Genomic DNA, 24679 nt, shown 5'->3' with positions numbered 1-24679 from the left:
GAACAGTTCCGTCAAGAGCAGAAGACCTGTCCCTCCCTCGAGGGACTACGACAGCAAGCCCTCGCCCAGAGCGCGGGAGATACCGCCGGAACCCATTGGATCTATTGGGACAACGACCTGTTGTATAGTGAACAGAGAATCGCGGAGTTAGGGGCCAGTCGAGTGTTGGTGGTGCCCCTCCGTTTTAGAGACTTCCTGTTGAATTTGGCCCCCCTGAAGACCCCTCCAGACGTCTTCAAGTACCTCCTGACCCTACGCAATCAGACCAGACGATTCAGAGAAATAGCAAAAGCGAATCTTGAGGCCAGTCAGGAGGACATGAAGAAATGGTACGATCAAAATGCCTCCTCCATCGAATTCGAACCTGGCCAACAAGTATGGGTGATGTCCCCCACCGAACCTTGTGCCTTGCAGGACAAGTGGACGGGGCCCTTCAAGGTAGTCGAGCGCAAGAGCCCCGTCACCTATCTCATCGATATGGAATCTCCCCGGAACCCCCTCCGGGTCCTCAACGGCAACAGACTCAAACCCCACTTTGTGCGCTCGGAGCTCAGCCTACTGATGGCTACAGACAGTGGAGCGGAAGAAGACTCCGAGCCCCTCCTTGACCTCCTAAGGACCCGTGAGAAAGATGGTTCAGTGGACGGGGTCCGACTCTCAGATGCCCTCACCCCGGAACAGCGCCAAGTTTGCAGGGGCCTCCTGCTGCAATTTGCGACCCTGTTTTCCCTCACCCCAGGGGTCACCCCCTGGTGCTTGCACGACGTGGACACTGGGGACAGTCCCCCTATCAGACATCGGGCGTACCGCGTACCAGATCGGGTACGTGCCTGCATCCAAGAAGGAGTGTCAAAAATGCTCACGCTCGGGGTCATCGAGCCCTCGGACAGCCCCTGGGCCAGCCCGGTCGTACTGGTCCCCAAAGCTGCTGCCCCAGGCACCACTCCTGAGCTCCGATTCTGCGTCGACTATCGGGGTCTGAACGCTGTCACCAGAACCGACGCTCATCCTATCCCCCGAGCAGATGAACTGATCGACCGCATGGGGGCTGCCTGCTACCTCAGCATCTTCGACCTGACAGCGGGCTACTGGCAGATCGGCCTCACCCCCCGGGCTCAAGAACGATCCGCTTTCTCCACCCCCGATGGCCACTACCACTTCAAAGTCATGCCATTCGGCATGAAGAACGCTCCAGCTACTTTTCAGCGACTGGTGAACCAGGTATTGGCGGGACTCGAAGAGTTCAGCGCCGCCTACCTGGACGATATCGCTGTGTACAGCCGCCACTGGTCAGACCACCTCCGCCACCTCCGAGAGGTCCTGCAGGCCCTCCAACAGGCCGGCCTCACAATCAAGGCCAGCAAGTGCCAAATTGGTCAGGGGTCCGTGACCTATCTCGGACACCAAGTGGGAAGTGGTCTGGTGGCCCCTCTTCAACTCAAGATCGCTGCCATCCAGTCCTGGCAGCCTCCAGTCACGCAAACCGAGGTCCGAGCCTTCTTGGGGCTCACCGGGTACTACCGGCGGTTTGTGAAGGACTATGGCAGCATTGTGGGGCCCCTCACAGAACTCTCATCCAAAAACCACCCGAAGAAGGTCAACTGGACTCCAGACTGTCAAGCGGCCTTCGAGAAGCTGAAGGCCGCCATGTGCACTGCCCCTGTGCTCCAGGCCCCCGACTACAGCCGGGAATTCATCGTACAAACTGATGCCTCCGACCATGGCATCGGGGCTGTCCTCTCCCAGTTGAACCCCGAGGGACTTGACCAACTGGTGGCCTTCATCAGCAGACGCCTACTGGCCCGAGAACAGCGCTGGAGCACCATCGAGAGGGAGGCATTCGCAGTAGTGTGGGCCCTCAAGAAGCTCCGGCCCTATCTCTTCGGTACCCACTTCCGGGTGCAAACAGATCATCGGCCCCTGCAGTGGCTAATGCAGATGCGGGGGGAAAATCCCAAACTATTGCGTTGGTCCATCTCCCTGCAGGGGATGGACTTCACTGTGGAGCACCGACCTGGCCAAGACCACGCCAACGCGGATGGCCTGTCACGCTTTTTCCGCCTCAACGAGGAGAGTCCCCAAGAGGATGGGTGACTCTCCCCACCTTCAGCTGGGGGGGACGCATGTTGGACAGGCCACATGAAGGGCTTGCTCCCTCCCCGCATGACAGGGCCCGAGCACCGGCCCTCCAGGTGTTACCCACAGAAGCAACCCGCACCCCGTCCCCTACGGGACTCCTGCCCCCGGACATCTCTGTATCATTGGGCCGAGCCACTGTCAGCTCCATCGCCCGGCCCGACTGCCATCTTGGACACTGCACCACGAGGCCGCGTGGCCTCAACTCGACCCTAACCCTGGGCCTGGCCAGGCCCCGACATCCCGGCACCACCATCCACCCAGGAGGTGAACGGACCACTTGGCAGGTCAATGGGAGAAAGAAGTGTCGATGGCTCTCCCCCGCCAGGTGCCGATCGCCCCCAGCTCCCCCGGGCGCTGGCTCCACCCCCCTGCTGGGTGTCTGGACTCCCTCATCCCGGACCTCCCGACCTCCAAGTGCGAGGGTCCGGACATCAAAGGGCGCCAGACCTATAACTGGGGCAGCTCCAGAGCAGGAAGGCAGTTGTATCCTGGAGTCGAGACACCGTGAAGAACTCATCCTTGACGGACTGCTGGCGCTGCCGCAGCCCTGCCTTGTGAACTATCGTCCTGCCTGCTGGCGCTGCCGCAACCTTCTGCATCCTTCAACCTCGTCGGGACCTGCTGGCGCTGCCGCGGACCGTTGTAACTACCACCTTCATCGGAACCTGCTGGCGCTTCCGCGGACCGTCGCTACCTACGATCATCTCGGGACCTGCCGGCGCTGCCGCGGCCCGTCCTCCTAGAACGCCTAGCTCGAGGATTGTGAGCTACCCATCATATCAACGCATCTACCAGATTGGTAACAAGACTGTCCCGCTACCCCTTTTCCCATCCAAGAGACTAGAATCGAGGGGACTCCTGAGTCCTGACCTCCTTGTACCATTCTACCGTACCTAAAGATTGCTTATAAAGAACGTTAAACCTTCTCTTTGTGTGGTGTACATCTGTGGGGGGGAAGTTACTCGTCTGTACGATCGCTGGAGACGGCTCTCCCCGGAGACCTCTCCCCTTGTCCTCGGCCGACCCTCCAGGTCCGTCTAACAGGGCCGAAGAAGAAACAGTCCATGAACTCTCAGAGTCCTTTAACTTATTAGAAAGTTCAAGAAGTAAATTAAAAACAAACTTGTCTACAAACAACCTCTGACCACCTTCTGTACTCATGTCCTGACCACTATGATCAATAAATGTTTCCTCAAACCTAGTGAAAAAAATCAGACACACTCTCGTCTTTCTTTTGTTTGCATGCTGCTAACTTGTCCCAATTCACCGCAGAGGAGGCATCATAGTTTTCATTAAATTAATAATCCTACCAGGTAGTTCTGCAACTAAGGGTTCAGGTTTGGCACCTCTACCTGCCGACCATCTGCAGCAGTAATATTAACCCACGTATCTCCTAACTCTGGCGCGTGATCCTCGTGACGGAACTTCGCCCGCAAGGGTTGAGGAACTACATTACCCATCAACCTATCTATGTCAGCTAAATTAATAACACACGCATCAACTGTCTGAGCAACTCCTTGTAATAACCAGCAGGATTTTTACGGGGTCAGACAAGGTCTGCTTAAGAGCCAGGACCTCAGCTCTCTTCCAAGGGACATGCACCCACACTCGCTGAAACTGAGCCGGTGCAGCCGCAATACCATGAGCGGCATCAGCCACAATTGCCTCTCTCCATACAGGGGGAACCTCTCTCATAGGATATTGCTTCACTTTTCTCCTAACAGAAGGGTCAGGTTCGAACAATGACTGAGGTGGAAGTCTAGACCTAAAAGTGAGTAGTGTCTCTACCGCTTCCTCAAAGCGAAACCCACTATCGTCCCTTTATCAAATTCAGACTGAACATTAAGCAATTCCAGTGGAATTGAACCCAACTCATTATCTTCCCACTCCTGACGAAGGAAGGTACACCTGACATCAAAAACGTACCTTTGTTTTGGTGCCTCCCACTGTAGGAAGATATCCATAAACACTTGTGGACTGTACTTGGAGGTATTCGAAACCCATCTACGAGCAAGGAAATCGAACTACCCGCTCTTCCGGACCAGGGAGCTGACTACTCTCTGCTTATGTTCAGAAACAGGGGTCATATTCAGTGACCCAAAGAAAGGAGACAAAAGACTAGTGACAGTCTCAGTCATTCGTTGCCGAGCAGAAGGAGAAGAAGTTGACATGAGGACAGGAGACAAAGTGTTTTGAGGCGACAGACGTAGGGACAGAAATATGAGAAGTCGAAGATAAAGGAGTGTAAGGCAAAGGAGTTTGAGGCAAGGCTGGTGGCAAGGCTGGCGGCCCTGGAGGGGGCTGCGCCGGGGGAGGAAGAACCACCTGTGAAGCAACGGGTGGCTGAACAACAACAGGGGGTTGAACTACACCAAGGGGTGCAACAACTGGAGGTAACGGAGGTGCAGTAGCACCCTGCACATAAGGGGGTGGTAATCTCAGTAAATGTGACATCAAAGGATCCTTTTCAGGGTCTTCAGTCACATTTGAAAGGGGGATGGCAGAGCCGGATAACATTCGTCAGTGGCCATGCAATGTTGTCTATCTGACACTTCAATCGCACAATCTTCTTTATCTTCCTTAAACTGCCTAGCAGCTTGCATTACCAATATATTCCTTTCCTTCCTATCTCTCTTAGCTTGCTTAATTTCTCGCTGTTTGGCTTCCTTACGCCAAAGGCGGAAAGAGTCAAACCTCGCCGGCCGGGCTTTCTTCTTAAATAGCGCAACTTCTAGGTTATCTAAAACCTCTGATTCGAAACTACCATGTTGGGGCCATCGTAAAACACCATCTTTCCTTGTATAATGGACCCATACTTCATTAAAGGTAATGGGACCTACACCATGCTTTGAATAGAGCTCATAAGTTGGAGTTCCAACCGGAGGTATCGGACACGAGTCCTCCAATCGGGAATCCCTATTTCAACTACAACAAAACCATTTCCTAAATTTGCTAAAACCAGGCATCTTTTAGCTCACTAGTCTTGCTTCAAACTTCAAGGGGTTATCAAAAATGATACACTCGTAAATATACGAACCCCTCGGCTTCGACTATTGCAATGGCCGAATCAAAACCAAGAAACAAAACAAAGTCGTGGGAGCGACCCACTTATAATTAACCAAAATGTCTGTCACGCCACCAGACGACCGTCTAACGTCTCGCCTTACAAATCATCACAAGAGGGTCCAAGACAGGGCGACAGTCAGGGCAGCAGTCCTTCACAGCGGTCCGAAAGGGGAAGCCTCGCAGAAAAGACCTTCGGTCCACGTCGACATGCAGGGGTCGATGAAGTGGCGGCCGTCCTCCAGAATTTCCCCACGGGGCTCCTCACAATCTTCGGGCTTGGACCAGTACCGCTGAAGTGGCCCCACGTTGGGCGCCAGTTGAAGAAACGGGATTTAACCCAGCAGCGTCAGGGCCACGCCTAAGATCTTCGAGTTCACCTGTCTTGGTATACAGAGACACGGAATACTTCTGGATGGCATCAGAGACCAAGTTTATTAGCTGCAGAGATCCTAGAAATACATCACGGTGTAAATTCTCAGGAGACTGCTCATTTAACTAAGGCGAGACGTCTCCTTTTATACCCAATATTCACATTATAAATGTACACCCACTGCACAAAATTCTAGCCAATAAGGTACATTTTCAAACAAAGTATCATATAACAAAAACTCAATTTACAGTATCCCAACCCAAAAGTTAATTAGGAATGTCCCAAATTCAATCTCCACAAGCCGGACAAACCTATAATTGAAAGAATAACCCATGTAATGAAGAAACATAAAAAAGAAACAGTAACAGATGCTGAACAAGATAAGGCATGTACAAGGAAACTAAAAGTTAACGATGTCCTGAACATTGATTGGCAATCTCAGACAAAGATCGATCAGGGAAATTGGCTTTGCGATGTCAGTTTCAGGTGAAGAGGTCAGTTTCTTACAGTTCATTTCAGAGTCAAAAAGAAACCTAGTTAATGTATACATGAACTAAGAAGGCCAGGCCACTTTTTTCGCCAGGCTACCTTCACAGGTCTACGTGAGGGCAACACAAAATGGTGGCACAGAACAAAATGGAGTCAGACTCGAGAATTACAAAACCTCTGGGGATCTGGACTATGCATTCCTCTAGAAAAGGTCATGGCACTTGAAGGCCTAACAAGATGGATGGGAGTTGTCCGAGCAAGTGCATAGGTGGGACCAGTTTACTGCTTAATCCTCGGGATACACTTTCCCACTATGAACAGCATGATACCCAAGTAAAGATTCTAAAGTAGTGGCTGAATTCAAGTTAGTACTTCAGTTTTCTCGGTTTACATTGTTCTTCTCAGTCTCAATTCCCGTGACCAAATCCATTTTTACTGTAGTGGGATATGCAGATCTGTAGTGAGCTATAAAGAGCTAGACTTTTTTTTGTACATGGATAATCTGTTCTTTCAAGGTCAGCCGCAATTCACACCAGTAACCAGTAGCCACCAGCATTGCATAGTGGGTAATCGCAGCAGCTGTGCAGCTCTCTAAAGGAGCTAGCCTATGGTTCCTAGCAAGTTGCACACGAAGTACATTGGGGAAAGTTTAGCGATCTGTTGGAGATACTTGAAGTCATCCCCTTCAACTGTATTGCATAACTTTTACAGAAGGAAATGACCATCTCTTTGGTGTCCTGTGGCCGATAAGGGCATTCAACTCAATGTCTGTGTAAAGTATCATATTGTTATTTCATTGGCAGTATTACGATCTGAATGATCCTATTTTGCTGTCTGGGGTATTGCTATTGGCTCTCACTGGCAGTGTGCAGTACATTACAGTATGCTAAACATAATCATTTGCACTAAAGCAGCCAAACTTCTCTATTGTACGAGGGCAGCGCTTTGGATAAGCAATTCGGATGGTAATGTGTTGCCCTGGCAACAGCTTTTGTTAGGGGCTCAAAGGATAACTGCACCTGGATTCTGGACTTTCATGGTAGGAATACAGGCTTTGCTCAGAGACTAAGGCCACGCATATGGAAAGGGGCCTGTTAGGTTGTTTCTGTAAGAAAGGCTTTTAATTTATTGTCAGTTAAGCACATCCATTGGCCTTGCAATTGCTACTAAACTGTGTTGTGGCACTTTGTTCTCTCAGCCTCAAGGTAGACCAGAATCGGGAGTATTACTGGCCTACATGTCACAGTGCAAGTTGTGATTCTGAACCAACTGGACAGCGCAAACATATAGGTTTAAAACAAAAAGAACTAACAGAAGGGCCGAATGCTGTGGTACGATGCATCCCCCATTCGCTCTCACATATTTATTGCCTCCCTGACTAACTATCTGCCCATAGCATCCAGGAAAACAATGAATGGTTCATTTCCAAAGGGCCCCATGAAAAAGTGAGGATTTGATTAAGTGACAATGGATGTTGGGGAAAGTATGATGGTTGCGTAGCCTATTCGTGGGGTTGGGGGGACCACAGGGCAGATAGTGTCTCGGGGGCCCCAACACTGGTGGCTGATGTTGTTAGACACTGATATCCTGGGGTCTGTCCTACAGTGGCTCTGCAAACTGGGCAAAGTTCACCCTTACTACACTTGACTAATGGAGTAGTGTTGGCGAGCAGTCAAGGTCTTCCCTGGGGGCTAGTGTTGGGATCAAGAGCTCAGAACTCATCAGACAAAATAGTGCATCATAGCGTCCAGTGCTTATCTTTTAGTTCTAATAAAGAACTTTAATTGCACAGATAAACAAAATATTATACAGTGCAATTGGGGTCCTAAGTTGCACTATTGACATCCTGTTTGTTTGCTTTATTGAGATGCTACACCACTTCAGGTACCCTCCTACCACTATCAAGAGATTCTATGCGTGTACTAGGCACAGGTGCACTTCACTCAAAAATACCCCAGTGTTTAGATGTGCACAACAGTTCAGTTTATTTTTACCAATTCAAGTTAACAGTGTAAAAGTTTCAAGTTTTTTTGGGCAGAATTTTTCGGCTTTCTCAGCCTCTTGTTTCAAACACACATACCTTCATATCTGTACATGAGCTCTGGCAATGCAGGAAGGGAGTGTTCAATGGTCCCACTCCTTCTGCTCTTGTACTGCTGGGTCATGGTGGTGAGCTCACTCTGAACTTGACCGCCAGGTGGGATCAGTACAGCAGGCTGACATGATGGCACTAGTCTTTGGCATCAGGCTGGTCATTAGTGGGTAGGTGGTTGTCTTCAGCAGTTGCAGCCTTCTGGGTGATCAGGTATTCTGTATCCACGGCAACGAGGAACCTCAGACTCTGACATTAGAAGCGGCAGCACCAGTCTCTCGAGCACCAGGGGCAAGATAGGGCTCTACAAAATGTTATTCTCATGACATCGCTCACAAGTGAGACTTGACACCAGTGGCACCAGGCGAAATCTGTGATGTTGGGAGCAGTGGCGGCTGGTAGGGAATGGGGGTAGCGGCGCAGGGAGGGACGCAGACCAAGAGGGGGTTGACCATATATTTTGTTTAAATGCACTTACCTTTTCTGCCTGCTGTATTTCTCCTCCACTTCTCTGCTCTTCCTGACTCCAGCCCGGAAGAAGCTGCAGGAAGCACCCAGCACCCAGCACACAGCACACAGGCTACCCTGAGCCAATCACAATGCTGCAATCCAGCATTGTTTGGTCTGAGCGCCGATCCACGGGACAGGGAGCCTGTGCATATAGGGAATATGTAAAGTGCGCATGACTGCTTGGCTAGCCAAAAAACGGCCGGCCAAGCAGTCGTGTGCACTTAGTGTGCATAGCCCACTCTCCACCCTGAGCCACCAGCCCCACCCACTCAAACCCAGACCTGCAGCAACCAAAAATAAAATATTGGTAATAACGTTAATTTTAGATTTCCCTCTTCCACTGCTATAAAAGCAGTGTGGTGGTGTTACTCCACCTTAGTGGAGGAGCTGCCACTGGTTGGGAGTTTGGAGAAGTAAGCACGCTACATCACATACTGTGGTCCTGCACCTCCTTCAAACCCTTTAGGTGAGAGAAATGCTAGTGATGAATGAGGAAACGTGATAGAGAATAGTGTCCATAAGTTGTCCCTTTAGCGATTCCCCATCTCTCATTTACACTTCAGAGAGAGCAAAATCCTACTCGCGCTACACTACTTCACAGTATACCGCCTAAGTGAGAGCAGTCTCTGAGTGATGAGTTGACCATTTTAGACCAGCTACTGCCAAGATAACTATAGGTGTAAGTTTGCACTTAATAAATTGCAAAAAATAAAATACATTGCACGAGCTATTAGTGAAAAAACATTCTATACTTGAATATTGTGGTTCCTCATTTCCCCCCTCAATAGACATATGGTTGCAGAAACTGTGGTGGGCACCGTGGGTATGGAAAAAACCTCAAAGCAGCACAGTGATGAGAGAAGGAGTTTAGAAAACCCAGTGCCACCCTCCTGGAACTACCAAGGCAAGGCGTTCAGAGAACAGCACTATCCCAAAATGCTACTCATTCTGAACAATTCTAGTCTAGAGCACTGCTACCCCACAAAGAAAGATGTCTCCTTTTAGTTAAATTGAAAAGGTTGATTAGGTTTTCACTGTCATACAAGTAGTGCATGGAAGAAAGTAGCTTCATTTTATTTGAGATTTCATATAGCGGGAACATGACCCGTTAGGGTATCGGAGCGCTTTACAGGGATAAACAAGTTGCTACAGTATAGGCATAGGCAAAATACAAGGATGGGGTTAGGGAATGGACTATAGTAGGACCAAAGTCAGAGCTATATACAAGCCAGCAGTAAAACAAGGGGAACAATTGATACATGGAGAGGGCCAAGCAATACAGAAGAGGTTGTGCACAGAAACATAGGTCATGAAAAGGCGGAATGCACAATAAATGAGTTATTGGAGGGATTTGCTCATTAGGAAGGTTTACGCTTCCTTTTTGAAGCGTGACAAACAAGGAATTAAGCTTAACAATACCCTCACAGAGAATCCAGAAGGTGGGCCTAAGCTGGAGAGGGTGGGGGATGCATTGATTGGTGGTATTGGATGTGTTACATTCGTCTTCTAATTGCTATTGATGAAAATTTTAAGAGGCATTGAAACTTAAATCACGTTTAAATGTTTGAATGAATCGTGTTAGCTATCAAGGTTTGAACTATTCAGCTATCAATGGCTGTTTATGACACCCCATGCCTGTAAGTATTTGCTTCAACAGATTGGTCCCGACTCTTCCTTGTCTTCTGTTGGGCTATACAGAAAGGGACACTTTTAGCCAGCTGTATAAGATGCATAAGGAAATGTATTGCCCAATGTCCTAGCACATCTGAAGGCTGCACCCCCAGTTGAGAAAGTTTTGAAAAAGTTAAATCCCTACAAAGCCTTTATTTCAGCCACTGCAGCAATTATGGACAGTAAGTACATTAGTGCAAAAACCGGTGCGTTCTTTGTGATCTGAATCAGGTTGTTTCCTTTCAATCATCTGCGTGAGAACGTAACCAATACATTTCGAAAGTTTTCATGTGCCCTCCTTTCAGCACTCTGACCGTGGTCATCAATTCTCTTTCTGATATATTTTTTTTGACAAAAAACTTTACAGTTTCGTTAGTTAGGAATTTTGTCGGCTCTCCGCTCTTGAATCATCTTAGGCTGCTTCTGAAGCTTGAAAAGTCATCAAATTTGCACCATTCTGAAAAGACTTATCACAGTGTATCAGTAATTACCTGCCTACCAGTTCCATACCATACCTTTCTACTCTGACAGATTCTTGTGTACTATGCCTGACCTTCACTGTGGCGAAGGACAGGCCCTTCCTGCTACCAAGATATAATGGGATATTATGTAATATTTAATGTTATAGTTTTAAAAAGTAGATTGAGCAGTGTCCATTAGACTTCCAAAGAGTTCACTTCCATTTTCTGCGTGCCGTTTAGATGTCTCTTTCAAAAATGCCTGCACTGCATTACATACCCATTAAATGTGGTAGTAAGGCTTCCTATCTCCACATTCCCTTAGTATGTTGTGTATCGTACAACCCTAGATACATTGTTGATAATGTGACCATTGGAGTTTTGACACAGATGTGGTATCTTGAACACTCACGATAAATAAAAAATGCAGGCATTTCCATATTTATAACGGTATACCACATTTTTTTCTGACAATTTTCCCATTGCACTTTAGTCGTCCCGTATTGTTATGGTTGCATATAGTCCTAAATCGAACCACCTTTTTTGTTGGATGTATTTGGTATCATTTAAAATGGGGTAAACCTTTGTTTCTGTACTTTGAAGGGTGTTAAGCATTGCCTTCACTTGCAGGCATGGTCCACAATCAATAAAACGAAAACAGAAATTGGGTTGTAGAAACAATTTTTCAAAGTAAAATTACACTTTTTTTTCCTTTTTTTTGTATTTTGTCCTCTTTCAACCTTAATGTCCAGCTACGTTCACACTGATGCATGTCTGATACATTAGGAAGTGGTAGAGTGCCAAACTGACAGTGCCACGTTCGTTTTTCTATGACCATAGCACTATAATTTGGAAGCAGATACTTGATCGTTATAGGCTGTAGGTGTACCTGACCCTTGGATGACTTTCTACAAGTGACAAAAGTCTCCTCTGATTAATTTAGCCTAGTTTGTCTGGTTGGCCATCATCTAGACCTGCTGTGGTTTAGGGTTAAGTACTTTGTGAACATCGTAACCTACTCAAACTCTTTTACCATACGTTGAGCTGTTTGCCAGTATGCGCTGATGTAAAGCAGAACACCCTAAAGAGAAGTAATAACGTGGGCAATTCGTTTAGTTGAATTTATCCTTCCTGGCCTTGTCAATGTAATAGACTGACACCTATGTATGTGTGTTTTTAACTATTTCATCAAAGACAGGTATTTTAGGTTGTGAAATAATTGATCTAAATCTTTGTAATCGTGTTTGACGATCTTTTCATTTGATAATCCTTTCTTCTCTGAACTTTAGTTTCTGAAGTATTCATGACATGTGCTGTGGTTCTGTGAGCTGTTAGGAGCATTGGTCTTAGTCTGTCGGATGTCGGGACGAGTCTATGCTCGGTCTGCCTGGGCAAGTTGTCTCTCTTCTGGCAGGGGTTGCCTTAGGCATGTGCAAGCTGTGCACCTGCACAGGGCCACCAAATCGCAGGGGCCACCACACCAATATATATCCTTAATATAATAATCCTCTGAGGATGGATACATATTTGGTGGTGGCCCCTGGCAGGGATTTGGTGGCCTCTGGCTCTGTTCCACTTCCAAACACCCTGACCCCTCCTCTTCACTGGCCTCCGCGCTCTGCCCCGCCCGGACCCCCTCTTCCGGGTCCCCCTAACTACGCTCCCTGCCCAGGGCCACTATGAGCCTAGAGCCGCCCCTGCTTCTGGGGAGTCTTGGTCTGGACAGTTTGGATTGCAAAGGGTCTGATTCTTGTTTGCTGCACATCAACAGGAAATACCCACGGGCTGTTATTGTTTGGAGCCCTACTTTGGCTTTATGAAAGCATTTCTTCTGTCTTTTTTGTTGTGCTGGCAGTAGCCGGGTATTTGAATATTGGAGCCAAAGAACTATGACCGCGGGAAAATGTGTAATGTAATTCTGCTTGCTTGTTGACATATGTGATGATTCCCATCAGTCAAGATGATTCTTAATTGCATCAGTACACTTGATGAAACTTCCTTTTTGTGTTTCTGAGATAAACGTTTCATTGTGCTCTGATTCAAGACTGATTGTTCAGTTATATCTTCTTTGATTCAAGCTTGGTACTCAGAATATTTTTATCATTTAACATGACTGTTATCTAAAAGCATAATTATGTTGGCTCAAATTTAGATTGTAAATTTAATAGCTTGGACACTCTAGTGTACCCGTTTCAATAAGATATGTGTTGTAAAATGTCCATATTATGACAATGTTGACCATTTGGACTGGAGGAGTCCAATTACAGATTACATTGTGCATATGATTTGAATACACACCATATATGTTTGAGGGCTCTGTTGTTTCCTCTGGTGTGTATCGATATTGGACTACTTTCCGTATGGATTGCCATGGACTATTGAATACTGCAGCCATATATATTTAAAAAGTGATTGCATGTGGAAGAGAAAATCCTTTTTCATAATATATATGCTGTGGTTTTTATTTATGTATTTAAATGTTTGTTTGCCCGATAAACAATATTGGATACCTGGAATTGGAGATTTTAGAATTAAACCAATGGAGGTTGGTGGGGACAATGATACTCCGTAATGGAGATTATTTAATGTGTTCTCTAAAATAAAAAGGTTTTCTGAATTACTTCCTTACACATTATTTTGTTTATACAAATGTTGTCTATACAGCAGAACCATGCTCCTATCTTGTCAGGAAAGCATGGGATATGAAATACTTCTTTCTTAAACTTCTCAATGTTGAAATTTGCATAGCTTGGTTCGACATTTGGCCCTATAAAAGTTCCTTGTCATTATGCAATAGAAGCAGTTTGGAACAAAAACTCTGTCCTACAATATTTTCCTCTTTCAGGAATTGTAAAGACAATTTATAGGCATATAAAGACTAATGGTGTAATATGGCCCAATACTATCATCTAGGGGTTCTAGTGACATCCTAAGCCACAAGGCTGAGTGGTTTGTGAACGTCATCAGAACCCCAAGATTGCAGTATAGTGCTATAGTACATGTAATGTCCGTTATGCATTTTTAATGTTACATGTTTATATTGGAGTGGTTAGATGCACAGGAAAACCGCTTTTTTCCAGCCAACAATATGCACTGCTTAGAATTAGATTGTTTAGATTTTCGTCAGGATTCATAAATAAATTGTTGATAAAATCAATGATGGGTGCCAGTATATTTAAAGATTCTATGGCTACAATATTTACAGCCGTATTACCACATCATGTGCATATGTTGTTTCTAGCTCAAATGAATAAAATACTGCCAGAGTATGTGCTGCATAGTTTGTGTTCTTTGCCGCATAATTTAGTTAACCGTGGCATATAAATGTTCCACTACGCCCGTAATCCTAGTAGCCTAACAACAGGCGGAAGGACCTGACCCAGGAATCGCCATGCAGGGAAGAACCTAGGAACGGAGGCATTAGCCTGAACAGAAATGATTTTTATTGAAGAAATATATTTTTATATGGATAATGTACAAATTATGAAACTGGAACTTTGGATGTGACTTAAACCCATTTAGCCTTGAGAAAGCCCCGGCGCAAATCGCCAAGAGGGGGCGAAACACGTGTCGGCTGTCCTCGTCGTTTGAATAAAAATAAAGAAACTTTGCTGCAAACAGAACTGTCTCTGTCCCTCATATTACGAGCTGAAAGAAACGGATATTAATCCTGGCAAACTAAACCAATCCTATGTGGAGATCACACTTACAACTTCTCGAATCTGTAGCCTAACAACAGTAAAGTGATAAAGGTCTGCATAGTGATTCAGAAATGTCCCCTTTATGACGAGATCCGCATTTCATAGAAACCGTGAACTATTTTCCACATTTCACAGTTTCTTGTGAAAGTATGAGTCTTTATACCACTGCATTTTGGAAAGCATTCATCATGATTTATTTATTTGTTATGGTGTGAAAATATTTGTGGCCCAAGAACACATTATTTGGAACAAGCATCCTAATAAATACAGTTTCACAATTATTGCTACAGTATACTGCAACTGACCAGAGAAAACACTGTTTAAAGTCTCGCAGTATACATGTTGCAATGCCATGATGTTAGATTATATCCAAACTCCAATTCTAAATTAAAAGTAGATGTTCGAGGCATATGAGCTGCAGATCTCACACTGTGCATTAGATCACCACCTGTTGTTGGGCTCGGATGATTGCATGTTGTTGTCTTGGAAGAAGTCTTTGTAGTACGAGATAGGTGACTCATCCCTTGGAGGATAGTGCGCATGGGTATTGACTCCATCCTTACATTGTTTTTTTCCGCCACTGGGTTCGGATGCAACTTTTCCGCTCCGCTTCGAAACTACTTCTAAGTAGTTCAACGTGTCAGAAAACTTACTTCAAACTCTTCTAAACAACGTTCGACATCAAGAAACATTGACTACATCTCATAAGCTCGATTCCGGTCGTCGACTAGGGACGTTGGGCCTATCCGCGCCGTGAGGCCTACAGCTCATGGAAAGGATGCCGTTCAAGAAATGCCCCCAGTGTGGAGCAAAATTCCTGCACAGTAACCATCACAAGGTCTGTAACCTGTGCTGATCACCAGAACACGACAAGACCAGCTGTCTGGCCTGCGCATCGTTTCGATCCAAGAAGACTATTAGAAGTCTAAGGGCCCGTCGACAAATCATGCAGAGATCAGCTCCGGAACCAGAAGACATCTTCGAAGGTCCAGATGTACCTGAGGAAGATTCCGTAGATCTCAATTGTATCTGGGGCAGACGACTCCGATGACTCCATACCTTCGGGTCAACGCATGAATACTACTCCACCTGCACCAACCCCCAAATCAAAGGCAAAGGTCAACACTCCGCCTACGGGGCCCAGTCGCGACCGAAAAGCTACTCAGCTCAGCTCCGAAGAAAATACAAAAGCCTTCCGGTAGCTCAAGACCGAGCAAACCGCATGTGCCGATACCACCAGCTCCATCAGCACTGAAACAAAAGAAGTCCTGGCTCTGTAAATAACTCTGAAACCGTCGACTCGGAAAGTCAAATCCGCTCCGACTGTAAAAAAAAGACTGCTTCTGACGCTTCCACGCCGACGAAACCAGCTTCGGCTTCAAAGCCAAAATCTTTGGTGCCAAGTTCTACGCCAAAGGACACAACCACACTCAGAACCGAAAAAATCAGCACCGGAAGCCGCTCCTGAAGTAGAGGAGCTTTTTCACCCTGATCCTCGACAGAAAAAGATCTATATTAAGAAGAGGAGCTTTTTCACCCTGATCCTCGACAGAAAAAGATCTATATTTACCCAGACACAGGACATATGTCTACTGGGCCACACACAAAGAGGAAATTGAATACAGCACCTCCACATCCAGTGCCTGTAAAGAAGGACTCTGCTACATCACCAAGGCGCCCTTCTTCTCCTATACCTCAATCTAGCTCTCCTCTTCCTTCACCACCTCAAAATTCTCCAACTCATTTCTCACCAGAACATACACCTCCTCCTAATAATGACAATGATGATATTATAGGGGGAGGGGACGACCCAAATGACCATTTTAACTACCCAACAGATCCACCTGACTGTGAGTACCCAATCCCACCATATGTTCCACAAGATGTACCAGATAGTCCTGATCCATATGCATACCCATCCAAACCTTCACCTCCTGCAGATAATATTGGGTTTGGACACTTACTCAATAGAGCTACCATCCATCATGGGTCACAATGCACTCAGATGAGGCAGAAGAGGATTTTCTACTTGACCCTTTTGAGCAAGCCCAGAGGTCATTGCAAATTCTTCCTATGATCAAAGGAGTAATTAAGCACGCACCAGAAGTGTTTAAAGACCCTGTACGGGCTAGGATCATAAACCCCAGAATAGAAAAGAAATATAGGCCTGCTCCTGAGGATCCTGCATACTTTAAAGGATGGTTACCTTTAGACTCACTAGTAGTTTCCAACGCTAGAAAAAGATCAAACTCCCAAACATCAGGTGATGCACAACCTCCTGATAGAGTCCAAGGAGATAGACGCTTCAGGCAAGAGAATAGCTGCCCAGGTAGGTAACACATGGCGCATAGCTAATACACAAGCCCTCCTCGCAAGATACGACGGGGCTCATTATGATCAGCTAGAAACACTCCTACAGCATCTACCTGACCAATGCAAAGCACAGGCTAATGACCTTATACAAGAGGGTAAGCTAATTTATAATGCTTCCATCAAGTGTGCACTTGATGCAGCAGACACTGCGTCTGGAGCAATACATACTAGCGTCCTCCTCAGACAACATGCATGGCTACGCATCTCCGTATTTAAGCAAGAGGTGCAAACTACAATATTAAATCAACCATTTATTCAACAGCAGCTTTTTGGCCCAGCTGTAAACACAGCCCTAGAAAAAATGAAAAAAGATACGGAGACTGCTAAATCTATGGGAGCTTTGCAGTCCACACAAACAAGAGGCTCCTTTCGTCGCTCCTTTTATAGAGGAGGCTCCAAACCAGCTGGAGTAGACCATTCCGCTTCCTTTAAAAACAATACACAATCATCCTCCAATAGAGGATATTTTTGAGGCGGCTACAGAGACAATAACAAAGGGAGAGGTAATAACAATCAAACCTCTCCCATCACAAAGCAGTGACTTCCTTCCGCTCCCCCAACAGCATTCCACTCCTGTAGGGGGAGAATAGCACAGTTCAAACCTGTCTGGAATTCCATCACAGCAGACAAGTGGGTAAGACAGATTATCCAATATGGCTACTGCCTAGAACTCACAGCCACCCCTCCACATATACCACCCAGACAGCGTCCAATGTCTATAGAACGTCTTGCGCTGCTCAAACAAGAGGCTCTAGCATTGCTTCAGAAGGACGCAATAGAAATAGTTCCATTACAACACCAAGGGACAGGGGTTTACTCGCTGTATTTTCTAATACCCAAGAAGGACGGGACACTAAGACCAATTCTCAACCTCAGGCCCATCAATCTGTGTATACACTCAGATCATTTTCATATGATCACTTTACAACAAGTGCTTCCATTGTTACAAAAAGGCGATTTCCTTACTACACTAGATCTCAAGTACGCCTACTTCCACATTCCTATACATCCTTCTCACAGGAAGTATCTCAGGTTTGTGCTAGAAGGACAGCACTATCAGTTCAAGTCCTTCCATTTGGAGTCACAACCGCAACAAGAGTGTTTACAAAGTGCCTAGCAATAGTAGCAGCACATCTCCGAAGACAACACATCCATGTCTTCCCATACCTAGACGATTGGCTCATAAAAGCCAAGTCATTCAACCAGTTTGTCCAACACACATCTCAAACGATTCAAACATTGCACAACTTAGCGTTTAGAATCAACTACACCAAGTCACATCTCCAGCCTTCTCATGTACATCAATACCTAGGGGCCACAATAAACACTTCTACAGCTCTAGCTTATCCCAGTCCAGCCAGGATACAGAGCACTCAAGCCTTAGTCACAAGGTTTCAGGACCAACACTCTCTCCCAGCCAGAGTGTTCATGCAACTAATAGGCATGATGGCATCTTGCATTTGTATTGTACCATATGCAAGACTGCAAATGCGCCCACTGCAGGAATGTCCAGCACAACAGTGGAACCAGGCTCAAGGACAACTTACAGACCTGGTGTTGGTAGACAGGCGCACACATCGCTCTCTGCAGTGGTAGAACACCAAAAACTTGTCCAGAGGGCGGCAGTTCCTCGAGCCAGTTCCACAGATAGTACTCACAACAGAAGCATCCCTGACAGGATGGGGAGCCCATTTCCTACAACATACGACTCAGGGAAAATGGACCACTCAACAAAAAGTGTTCCACATCAAACACCTAGAGCTGCTAGCAATATTCCTAGCACTCCAGTCCTTCCAAGTACATGTACAGAACAAAGCTGTCTTGATCCGGACGGACAACATGACAGCCAAGTACTACATTCAAAAACAAGGAGGCACACATTCTCTGCAACTGTCCCAGCTTGCACAAAATATTTGGAGATGGGCCATTCCAAAAAAACATATCTGCTAGCAGAACACCTTCCAGGGGTTCACAATCTGATTGCAGATCTGTTAAGCTGACACACACAACAGATTCACGAATGGGAACTACATCTGCATGTTCTTCTACCATTCTTTCGCAAGTGGGGTCACCCAGACATAGATCTGTTTGCCACACATGAAAACGCTAAATGCCCAACCTTCGCTGCCAGGTTACCCCTCCCGCTGTCAAAGGGCAATGCGATATAGATGAACTGGTCAGGCAGATTTGCGTGCGCTTTTCCGCCACTCCCACATATGCCACTAGTAGTTGTGCAAGCTAAAACAGTCTCTCATTATGATCCTAGTAGCTCCCACATGGGCACGCCAGCCGTGGTTCACAACACTCCTAGAACTCTCTCTAGGTCCACACCAAAGACTGTGTCTTACACCATCCATGCTAACGCAGAACCATGGAGAAATCCGGCATCCAGATCCAAGTCAATTGAATCTAGTGATGTGGCTCCTGAAGTCTTAGTTTGGTTACCTTAATCTACCACCAGACTGTATGAATATCATTAAAGAAGCCAGAAGACCTACTACTAGAGCTTGCTATGCAGCTAAATGGAAGAGATTTGCCATTTACTGCAACAATAATCAAACTGATCCCCTTGGATGCTTCCATCCAGAACATCATATGCTACCTTCTACACTTACTAAGATGTAATCTAGCATATTCATCCATAAGACTACCTCTTGCAGCCATTGCTGCGTACCTACAAAATAGACATCTCATTAGTTAGAGTGCCTGCAATTAAAGCATTTATGGAAGGATTAAAAAAAATAATTCCTCCTAGGTTACCCCCCCTCTCCGGTGTGGAACCTAAACATTGTTCTTACCAGGCTCATGGGACCCCCCCTTTGAACCTTTACACAAATGTTCCTCACGTGGAAAACCGCTTTCCTTGTTGCTTTTACCTCTCTCAGGAGAGTGAGTGAGATTCAAGCTTTCACTATATAAGAACCATTTTTACAATTACACCATAACAAAGTGGTCCTAAGAACAAATCCCAAATTCCTTCCTAAAGTCATTACTCCATTTCATCTAAACCAATCAGTAGAATTGCCAGTGTTTTTTCAAAACCCTGACTCTGTAGCAGAAAGAGCTCTACACACCCTAGACGTAAAAAGAGCCATGCTCTATTACATTGACAGAACCAAATCCTTTTGAAAAACATTGTTTGTATCTTTCTCACCACCACATAAAGGCAACCCAATTTCTAAAGCTGGAATTGCAAGGTGGATTGTAAAATGCATACAAATATGCTATAAAAAAGCTAAACGTACATTAACAATTCCTCCTAGGGCGCACTCCACACGCAAACTAGGAGCATCTATGGCTTTCTTAGAGAACATTCCCCTAGAAGATCTATGCAAAGCAGCAACATGGTCTACAACACATACCTTCATTAAACACTATTCTGTTGATGTGCAAGCAAAGCAGCAAGCTGCTGTAGGCCAAGCTGTCCTCAAAACTCTTTTTCAAACTACTGCAACAGATACAGGTGACCACCTCTAGGGGAGACACTGCTGTACAATCAATGCACAGTGTGAGATCTGCAGCTCATATGCCTCGAACGGAAAATGCAACTTACCAGTATGCATCTGTTCTTGGCATGTAGAGCTGCAGTCTCACACGCCCACCCGCCTCCCCGAGACCTGTATCTGTTCCAGTTCTATCTTAATTAGATATACACGCATGGACATCCTTCTTTTCTCTCTACTAACTCCATCATTTCCCATCTTGGCGAAAAACAATCTAAGGATGGATTCGGTGCCCATGCGCACTATCGTCCAAGGAAGGAGTCACCTATCTAGTGACTACAAAGACTTCTTCCAAGACCACAACATGCAATCATCCGAGCCCAACACCAGGTGGCGAGCTAATCCACAGTGTGAGACTCTGCAGCTCTACATGCCAAGAACAGATGCATACTCATAAGTAGTATTTTCCTTCTTCTCAGCACAGCAAAATAGGTCCATCCATGTACAGCTCCAGATGCAACTGGGCAACAGTAAAGAACCCTTCAGTAAGACAACCATGCAGCACATAGAATCTCCTATGAAAGTAAACAGAGCACATGCCAAAGGAGGAATTTGGCAGATGATGTAATAGAGATATGGGGAAAGGTGAGATAGAGAGATGAATGTGTATCGGGGAGAATGTAACACATGACGGTTGAAAAAAAATCTCGGCTAATAATCGGAAGGACTAATCAAAGGGATTTAATCTCCTGTGGCTTTTGGTTCAGGTTAAGTACCTTTGTTTATGACTCCTACGCATGCCAGAGCAGCATGGCTTAAACCATATATGCAGATGCATACACAGTAACATGCACATTTTAAACATTGCTGAGGGAGAGGAGTAACATTATGACCCACTGTGCTTCACCTCTTGTGAGACCTGACCCCCCATACACACACACACACATTTTAACCTTCTGGCAGTCGCTAGTAGGTAGTTAGAGTAGTTAAGACCAAAGTTTCCATAGGAAAAGCATTTATGTTTTTGCCAATAACTTTAGCATCGCTTGACGAATCAACGAAATGTTCAAGAACCTTCGCCTTTTGGGTTCAGCTACTGTTACCTGTCAGTGTGATACGTCAAGCGGGAGCAGAGGAAAAAGGGTGGGGTCCTAAAATGTGTTTTTCACATGTTGTGTCTATGGCGAAATTTCATTTTTGAACACTACTACATCCCGAACCGCTGAATGGAATTGAGCAAAATTTGGCCAAAGGCTAGATGTTGGTCCAGAAAGCGTGCCGTTTGTGATTTGTTGTAAATCCGTTGAGTAGTTTCAGAGGGATTTCGGTTTAAAAAAATATATATATCTGGTAGCCCAAAATCTTACTGAAATGCTTCTGAAATTTGATTTGCTGCCAACGCTTCAAGTGTTACAAAAGTGGGTGGTGATGGATGGAGCATCTGAATCAATCAATCAAACACTCACACCCAGTCAAAAACGCTTCAAGTGTTGGCACCCATCTTGGGACTCAGTTGAGCCGAGTCCCACAAAAAAATTTAAAAAAGAAAAGGGGGCAGGATAGAAACTTACTGACCCATTCTGCCTCTAGGGGGGCTCGAAAAAGCATCAGGTAGCCCAAACAATTCATGAAAATAAAGGGAATTTTAATTTCATCGTTGGAGTGCGGTTCGTTGCTTCCTGTGAGGGGAGAGTGGAGAAGATGTATTCCGGCGTGGTTCTGCCGAGAACAACGCACCGCCTGTGAAGTGCGCCCAGGCTGCCCGAAATTGAACCGCCTAAGGAAAACCTGTGAAAACTAATAGGGTTCAGCGGAGCGCTGCCATAAGACTGGACTCTGCGAGGGTCTCACACATACACGACAAGGGTGGTGAAGTGAGCAACGGTGAACAAATCCCAGCAAAGAACATGAATAATAAAATTATCAGCATCCTCCACTGGAGGGATTTAAAAAGCAATGTTGCTTAACACACCACAAGTACCAACATGCAAAGCGCTTACCGGAACAGGAGGCTCATAAACTTTAAGAACGTGCTGAAGGGCGGCACCTTCTAAAAAGGTCAAAGTTCTGACCAAAACACATCAGGTAGCCCAAACAATTCATGAAAATAAAGGGAATTTTAATTTCATCGTTGGTTGCTTCCCGTGAGGGGAGAGTGGAGAAGATGTAGTCCGGCGTGGTTCTGCCGAGAACAACGCACAGCATCTCCACAAGGCAAAATGTGAAATCGTTTGGCAGAGTACAGGTTGGCTTAAATATGTACTGGCTGCACAACTGGGAGCTCTATCGAGAGCTTTTACGACATTATTGCTGTGAGGCAGAACCCAATGAGGGTAATATGTAAGCGAAAGGACTACAAGTTCCAAGAAGCCACCAGAGGGTGATATAATGGCTATTACGAGATTCGTTCCTCTCACATCTGCTCATTTGCATGAAGGCCCGTGTCCAAGGAGAAGAGACTCCGAAACACGTTGGGCGAAGCTAAAGAAATACTCTGTTTTGCAAGCTGGTTTGTTGCCCAATAAAGGATTTTGCTTGATGCTGGAATCGCCCATCACTGAGTGCATCATCAAATGTGGGCTGTTGTTTGATAAAAATGTACCGGACGGTCCAGGTAGGGAAGATTGCACTGCCACAGGATTGTCAAGTGGACTGCTGATCCAGATACACTGAACTCGTTTGGCAGAGTACAGGTTGGCGTAAATATATAGTGGCTGCACAACTGGGGGCTCTATGGAGAGCTTTTATAATATTATTGCTGTGAGGCAGAACCTAATGAGGGTAATATGTAAGCAACAGGACTAGAAGTTCCAAGAAGCCATGGATCCCCTGAGCCCACCAGAAGGTGATTTAATGGCCATTATGAGACTCGTTCCTCTCACATCTGCTCATTTGCATGAAGGCCCGTGACCAAGGAGAAGAGGCTCCGAAACGCGTTGGGCAAAGCTAAAGAAATACTCTGGTTTGCAAGCTGGTTTGTTGCCCAATAAAGGCTCGAGGCTGGATTCGCCTGTCATGGAGTGCATCTTCAAATGTGGGCTGTTGTTTGGGTTATATGTATATATATATATATATATATATATATATATATATATGTGTGTGTATATATATATATGTGTGTGTGTATATATATATGTATGTGTATATATATATATATATATATGTGTGTGTGTGCGTATATATATATATATATATATATATATATATATATATATATGTAAATATACTTTGAGAAAGTTCCAGGGCTGAACGAAACATGTCAGGACTGCCGATCTTAAACTTCGAAACTTAAACTTCGAAATAGACCACTTTACTTATTATACCAAAAATCTTCCCTGCAAGTACTTCCGGTAGCAGCTTTAAACCAGGGAAATGGGACAGTACCATCTACACCTTCTTTCCTTCCTTTAAGATTAGCATCTTACACATTTCAAATGTATGTTTCTGTAAAAACGTGTTTATAATCCCGTTATTACCGCCCAAGAACCGCACGCAGTTGGAATCCGGGTTTGAGCTAGTACCCTGTCATTGACTGGAAGGGACTTTGTGTGTCTGGTGTAGGATCAGCACGGGAAAGATATAAGGACTGTATTTTCTGTACCTAGGTTCAGGTTTCAAAATAAGGTAGAATGTGCTAGAAACATTTATTCAAAATTTGTTTTAAAAAAAAAACTGAATTTTAGAGAATGCAATAGAAAGTGACTTAATGATTCTTGTTTCAGATGCCGGATGCTTTGGTTGGTGTTGTTGTCAAGAAAGAGCCTGAAGAGGTACCTCTGTCCGAGTCTGATCGGTGCACAGCCCAAGAAACCGAAGAAAACGACGAGTCACAGAGTGAGTCGAGTCCTCCAGTCTCTGTACGGCAGAGTGGGTCTTTTATGACTTGAACAGCTGTTGCGGGCACTGCTGCCCCACATACATATCGAGCAAGAACCCATGCTCACCGATTTGGCGTTGTTGGTTTAGATAGCTGGCAAACTTTAAAACATATCGATGGGTGATTGATCGTCATTGTAATGTCCCCTCTAATCTTAGTTGGAAAAAGTATTGGAGCTGAATCTGTGAATTGTGTAAAGGAAAGATGTTAAGTTGCTTTCTTGTCCCATTCAGCCTGATTTTTGTAACGGACAGTAGGCAACTCTAAAATACACTTTGCAGCAGGAGAGTCACTAAGGGCCTGTGGTAAATTCGTCAAAAGACACTGGTTATGACATCTCGTACAGGAGTGCCTGTGGGGATGGGTCCATTAAAGCTGCCAAGGCAAATGTATTAATGCTTGAAGGGTTTACCACTTCTATTTAACTTGTGAATGACGAGAGTTCGTACACACCAGGCACGTTACAAGAGATTATAGATTTATATGAGCA

At 45.5% G+C, this 24679-nt stretch overlaps 1 protein-coding gene across 3 annotated transcripts in view; it reads left to right on the top strand.

Moving 5' to 3' along the window:
* LOC147710594 (uncharacterized) overlaps positions 1-24679 on the top strand; it is a 91755-nt gene that overhangs the window by 35111 nt on the left and 31965 nt on the right. For 2 of the 3 annotated variants that reach the window (XM_086921271.1, XM_086921272.1), the window contains exon 2: positions 24035-24146. In XM_086921271.1, the coding sequence (XP_086777397.1) occupies positions 24035-24146 (112 nt within the window). Of the gene's footprint in view, positions 1-24034; positions 24180-24679 lie in introns of all 3 variants that reach the window. The other variant, XM_086921270.1, reaches the window with a different exon arrangement.

Source organism: Lissotriton vulgaris, chromosome 5 (assembly GCF_964263255.1).
Source record: "Lissotriton vulgaris chromosome 5, aLisVul1.2, whole genome shotgun sequence".
Lineage (NCBI taxonomy): Eukaryota > Metazoa > Chordata > Amphibia > Caudata > Salamandridae > Lissotriton > Lissotriton vulgaris.
Note: the sequence above shows the minus strand (reverse complement) of the source record. Positions and strands in the feature narration are given on the sequence as shown.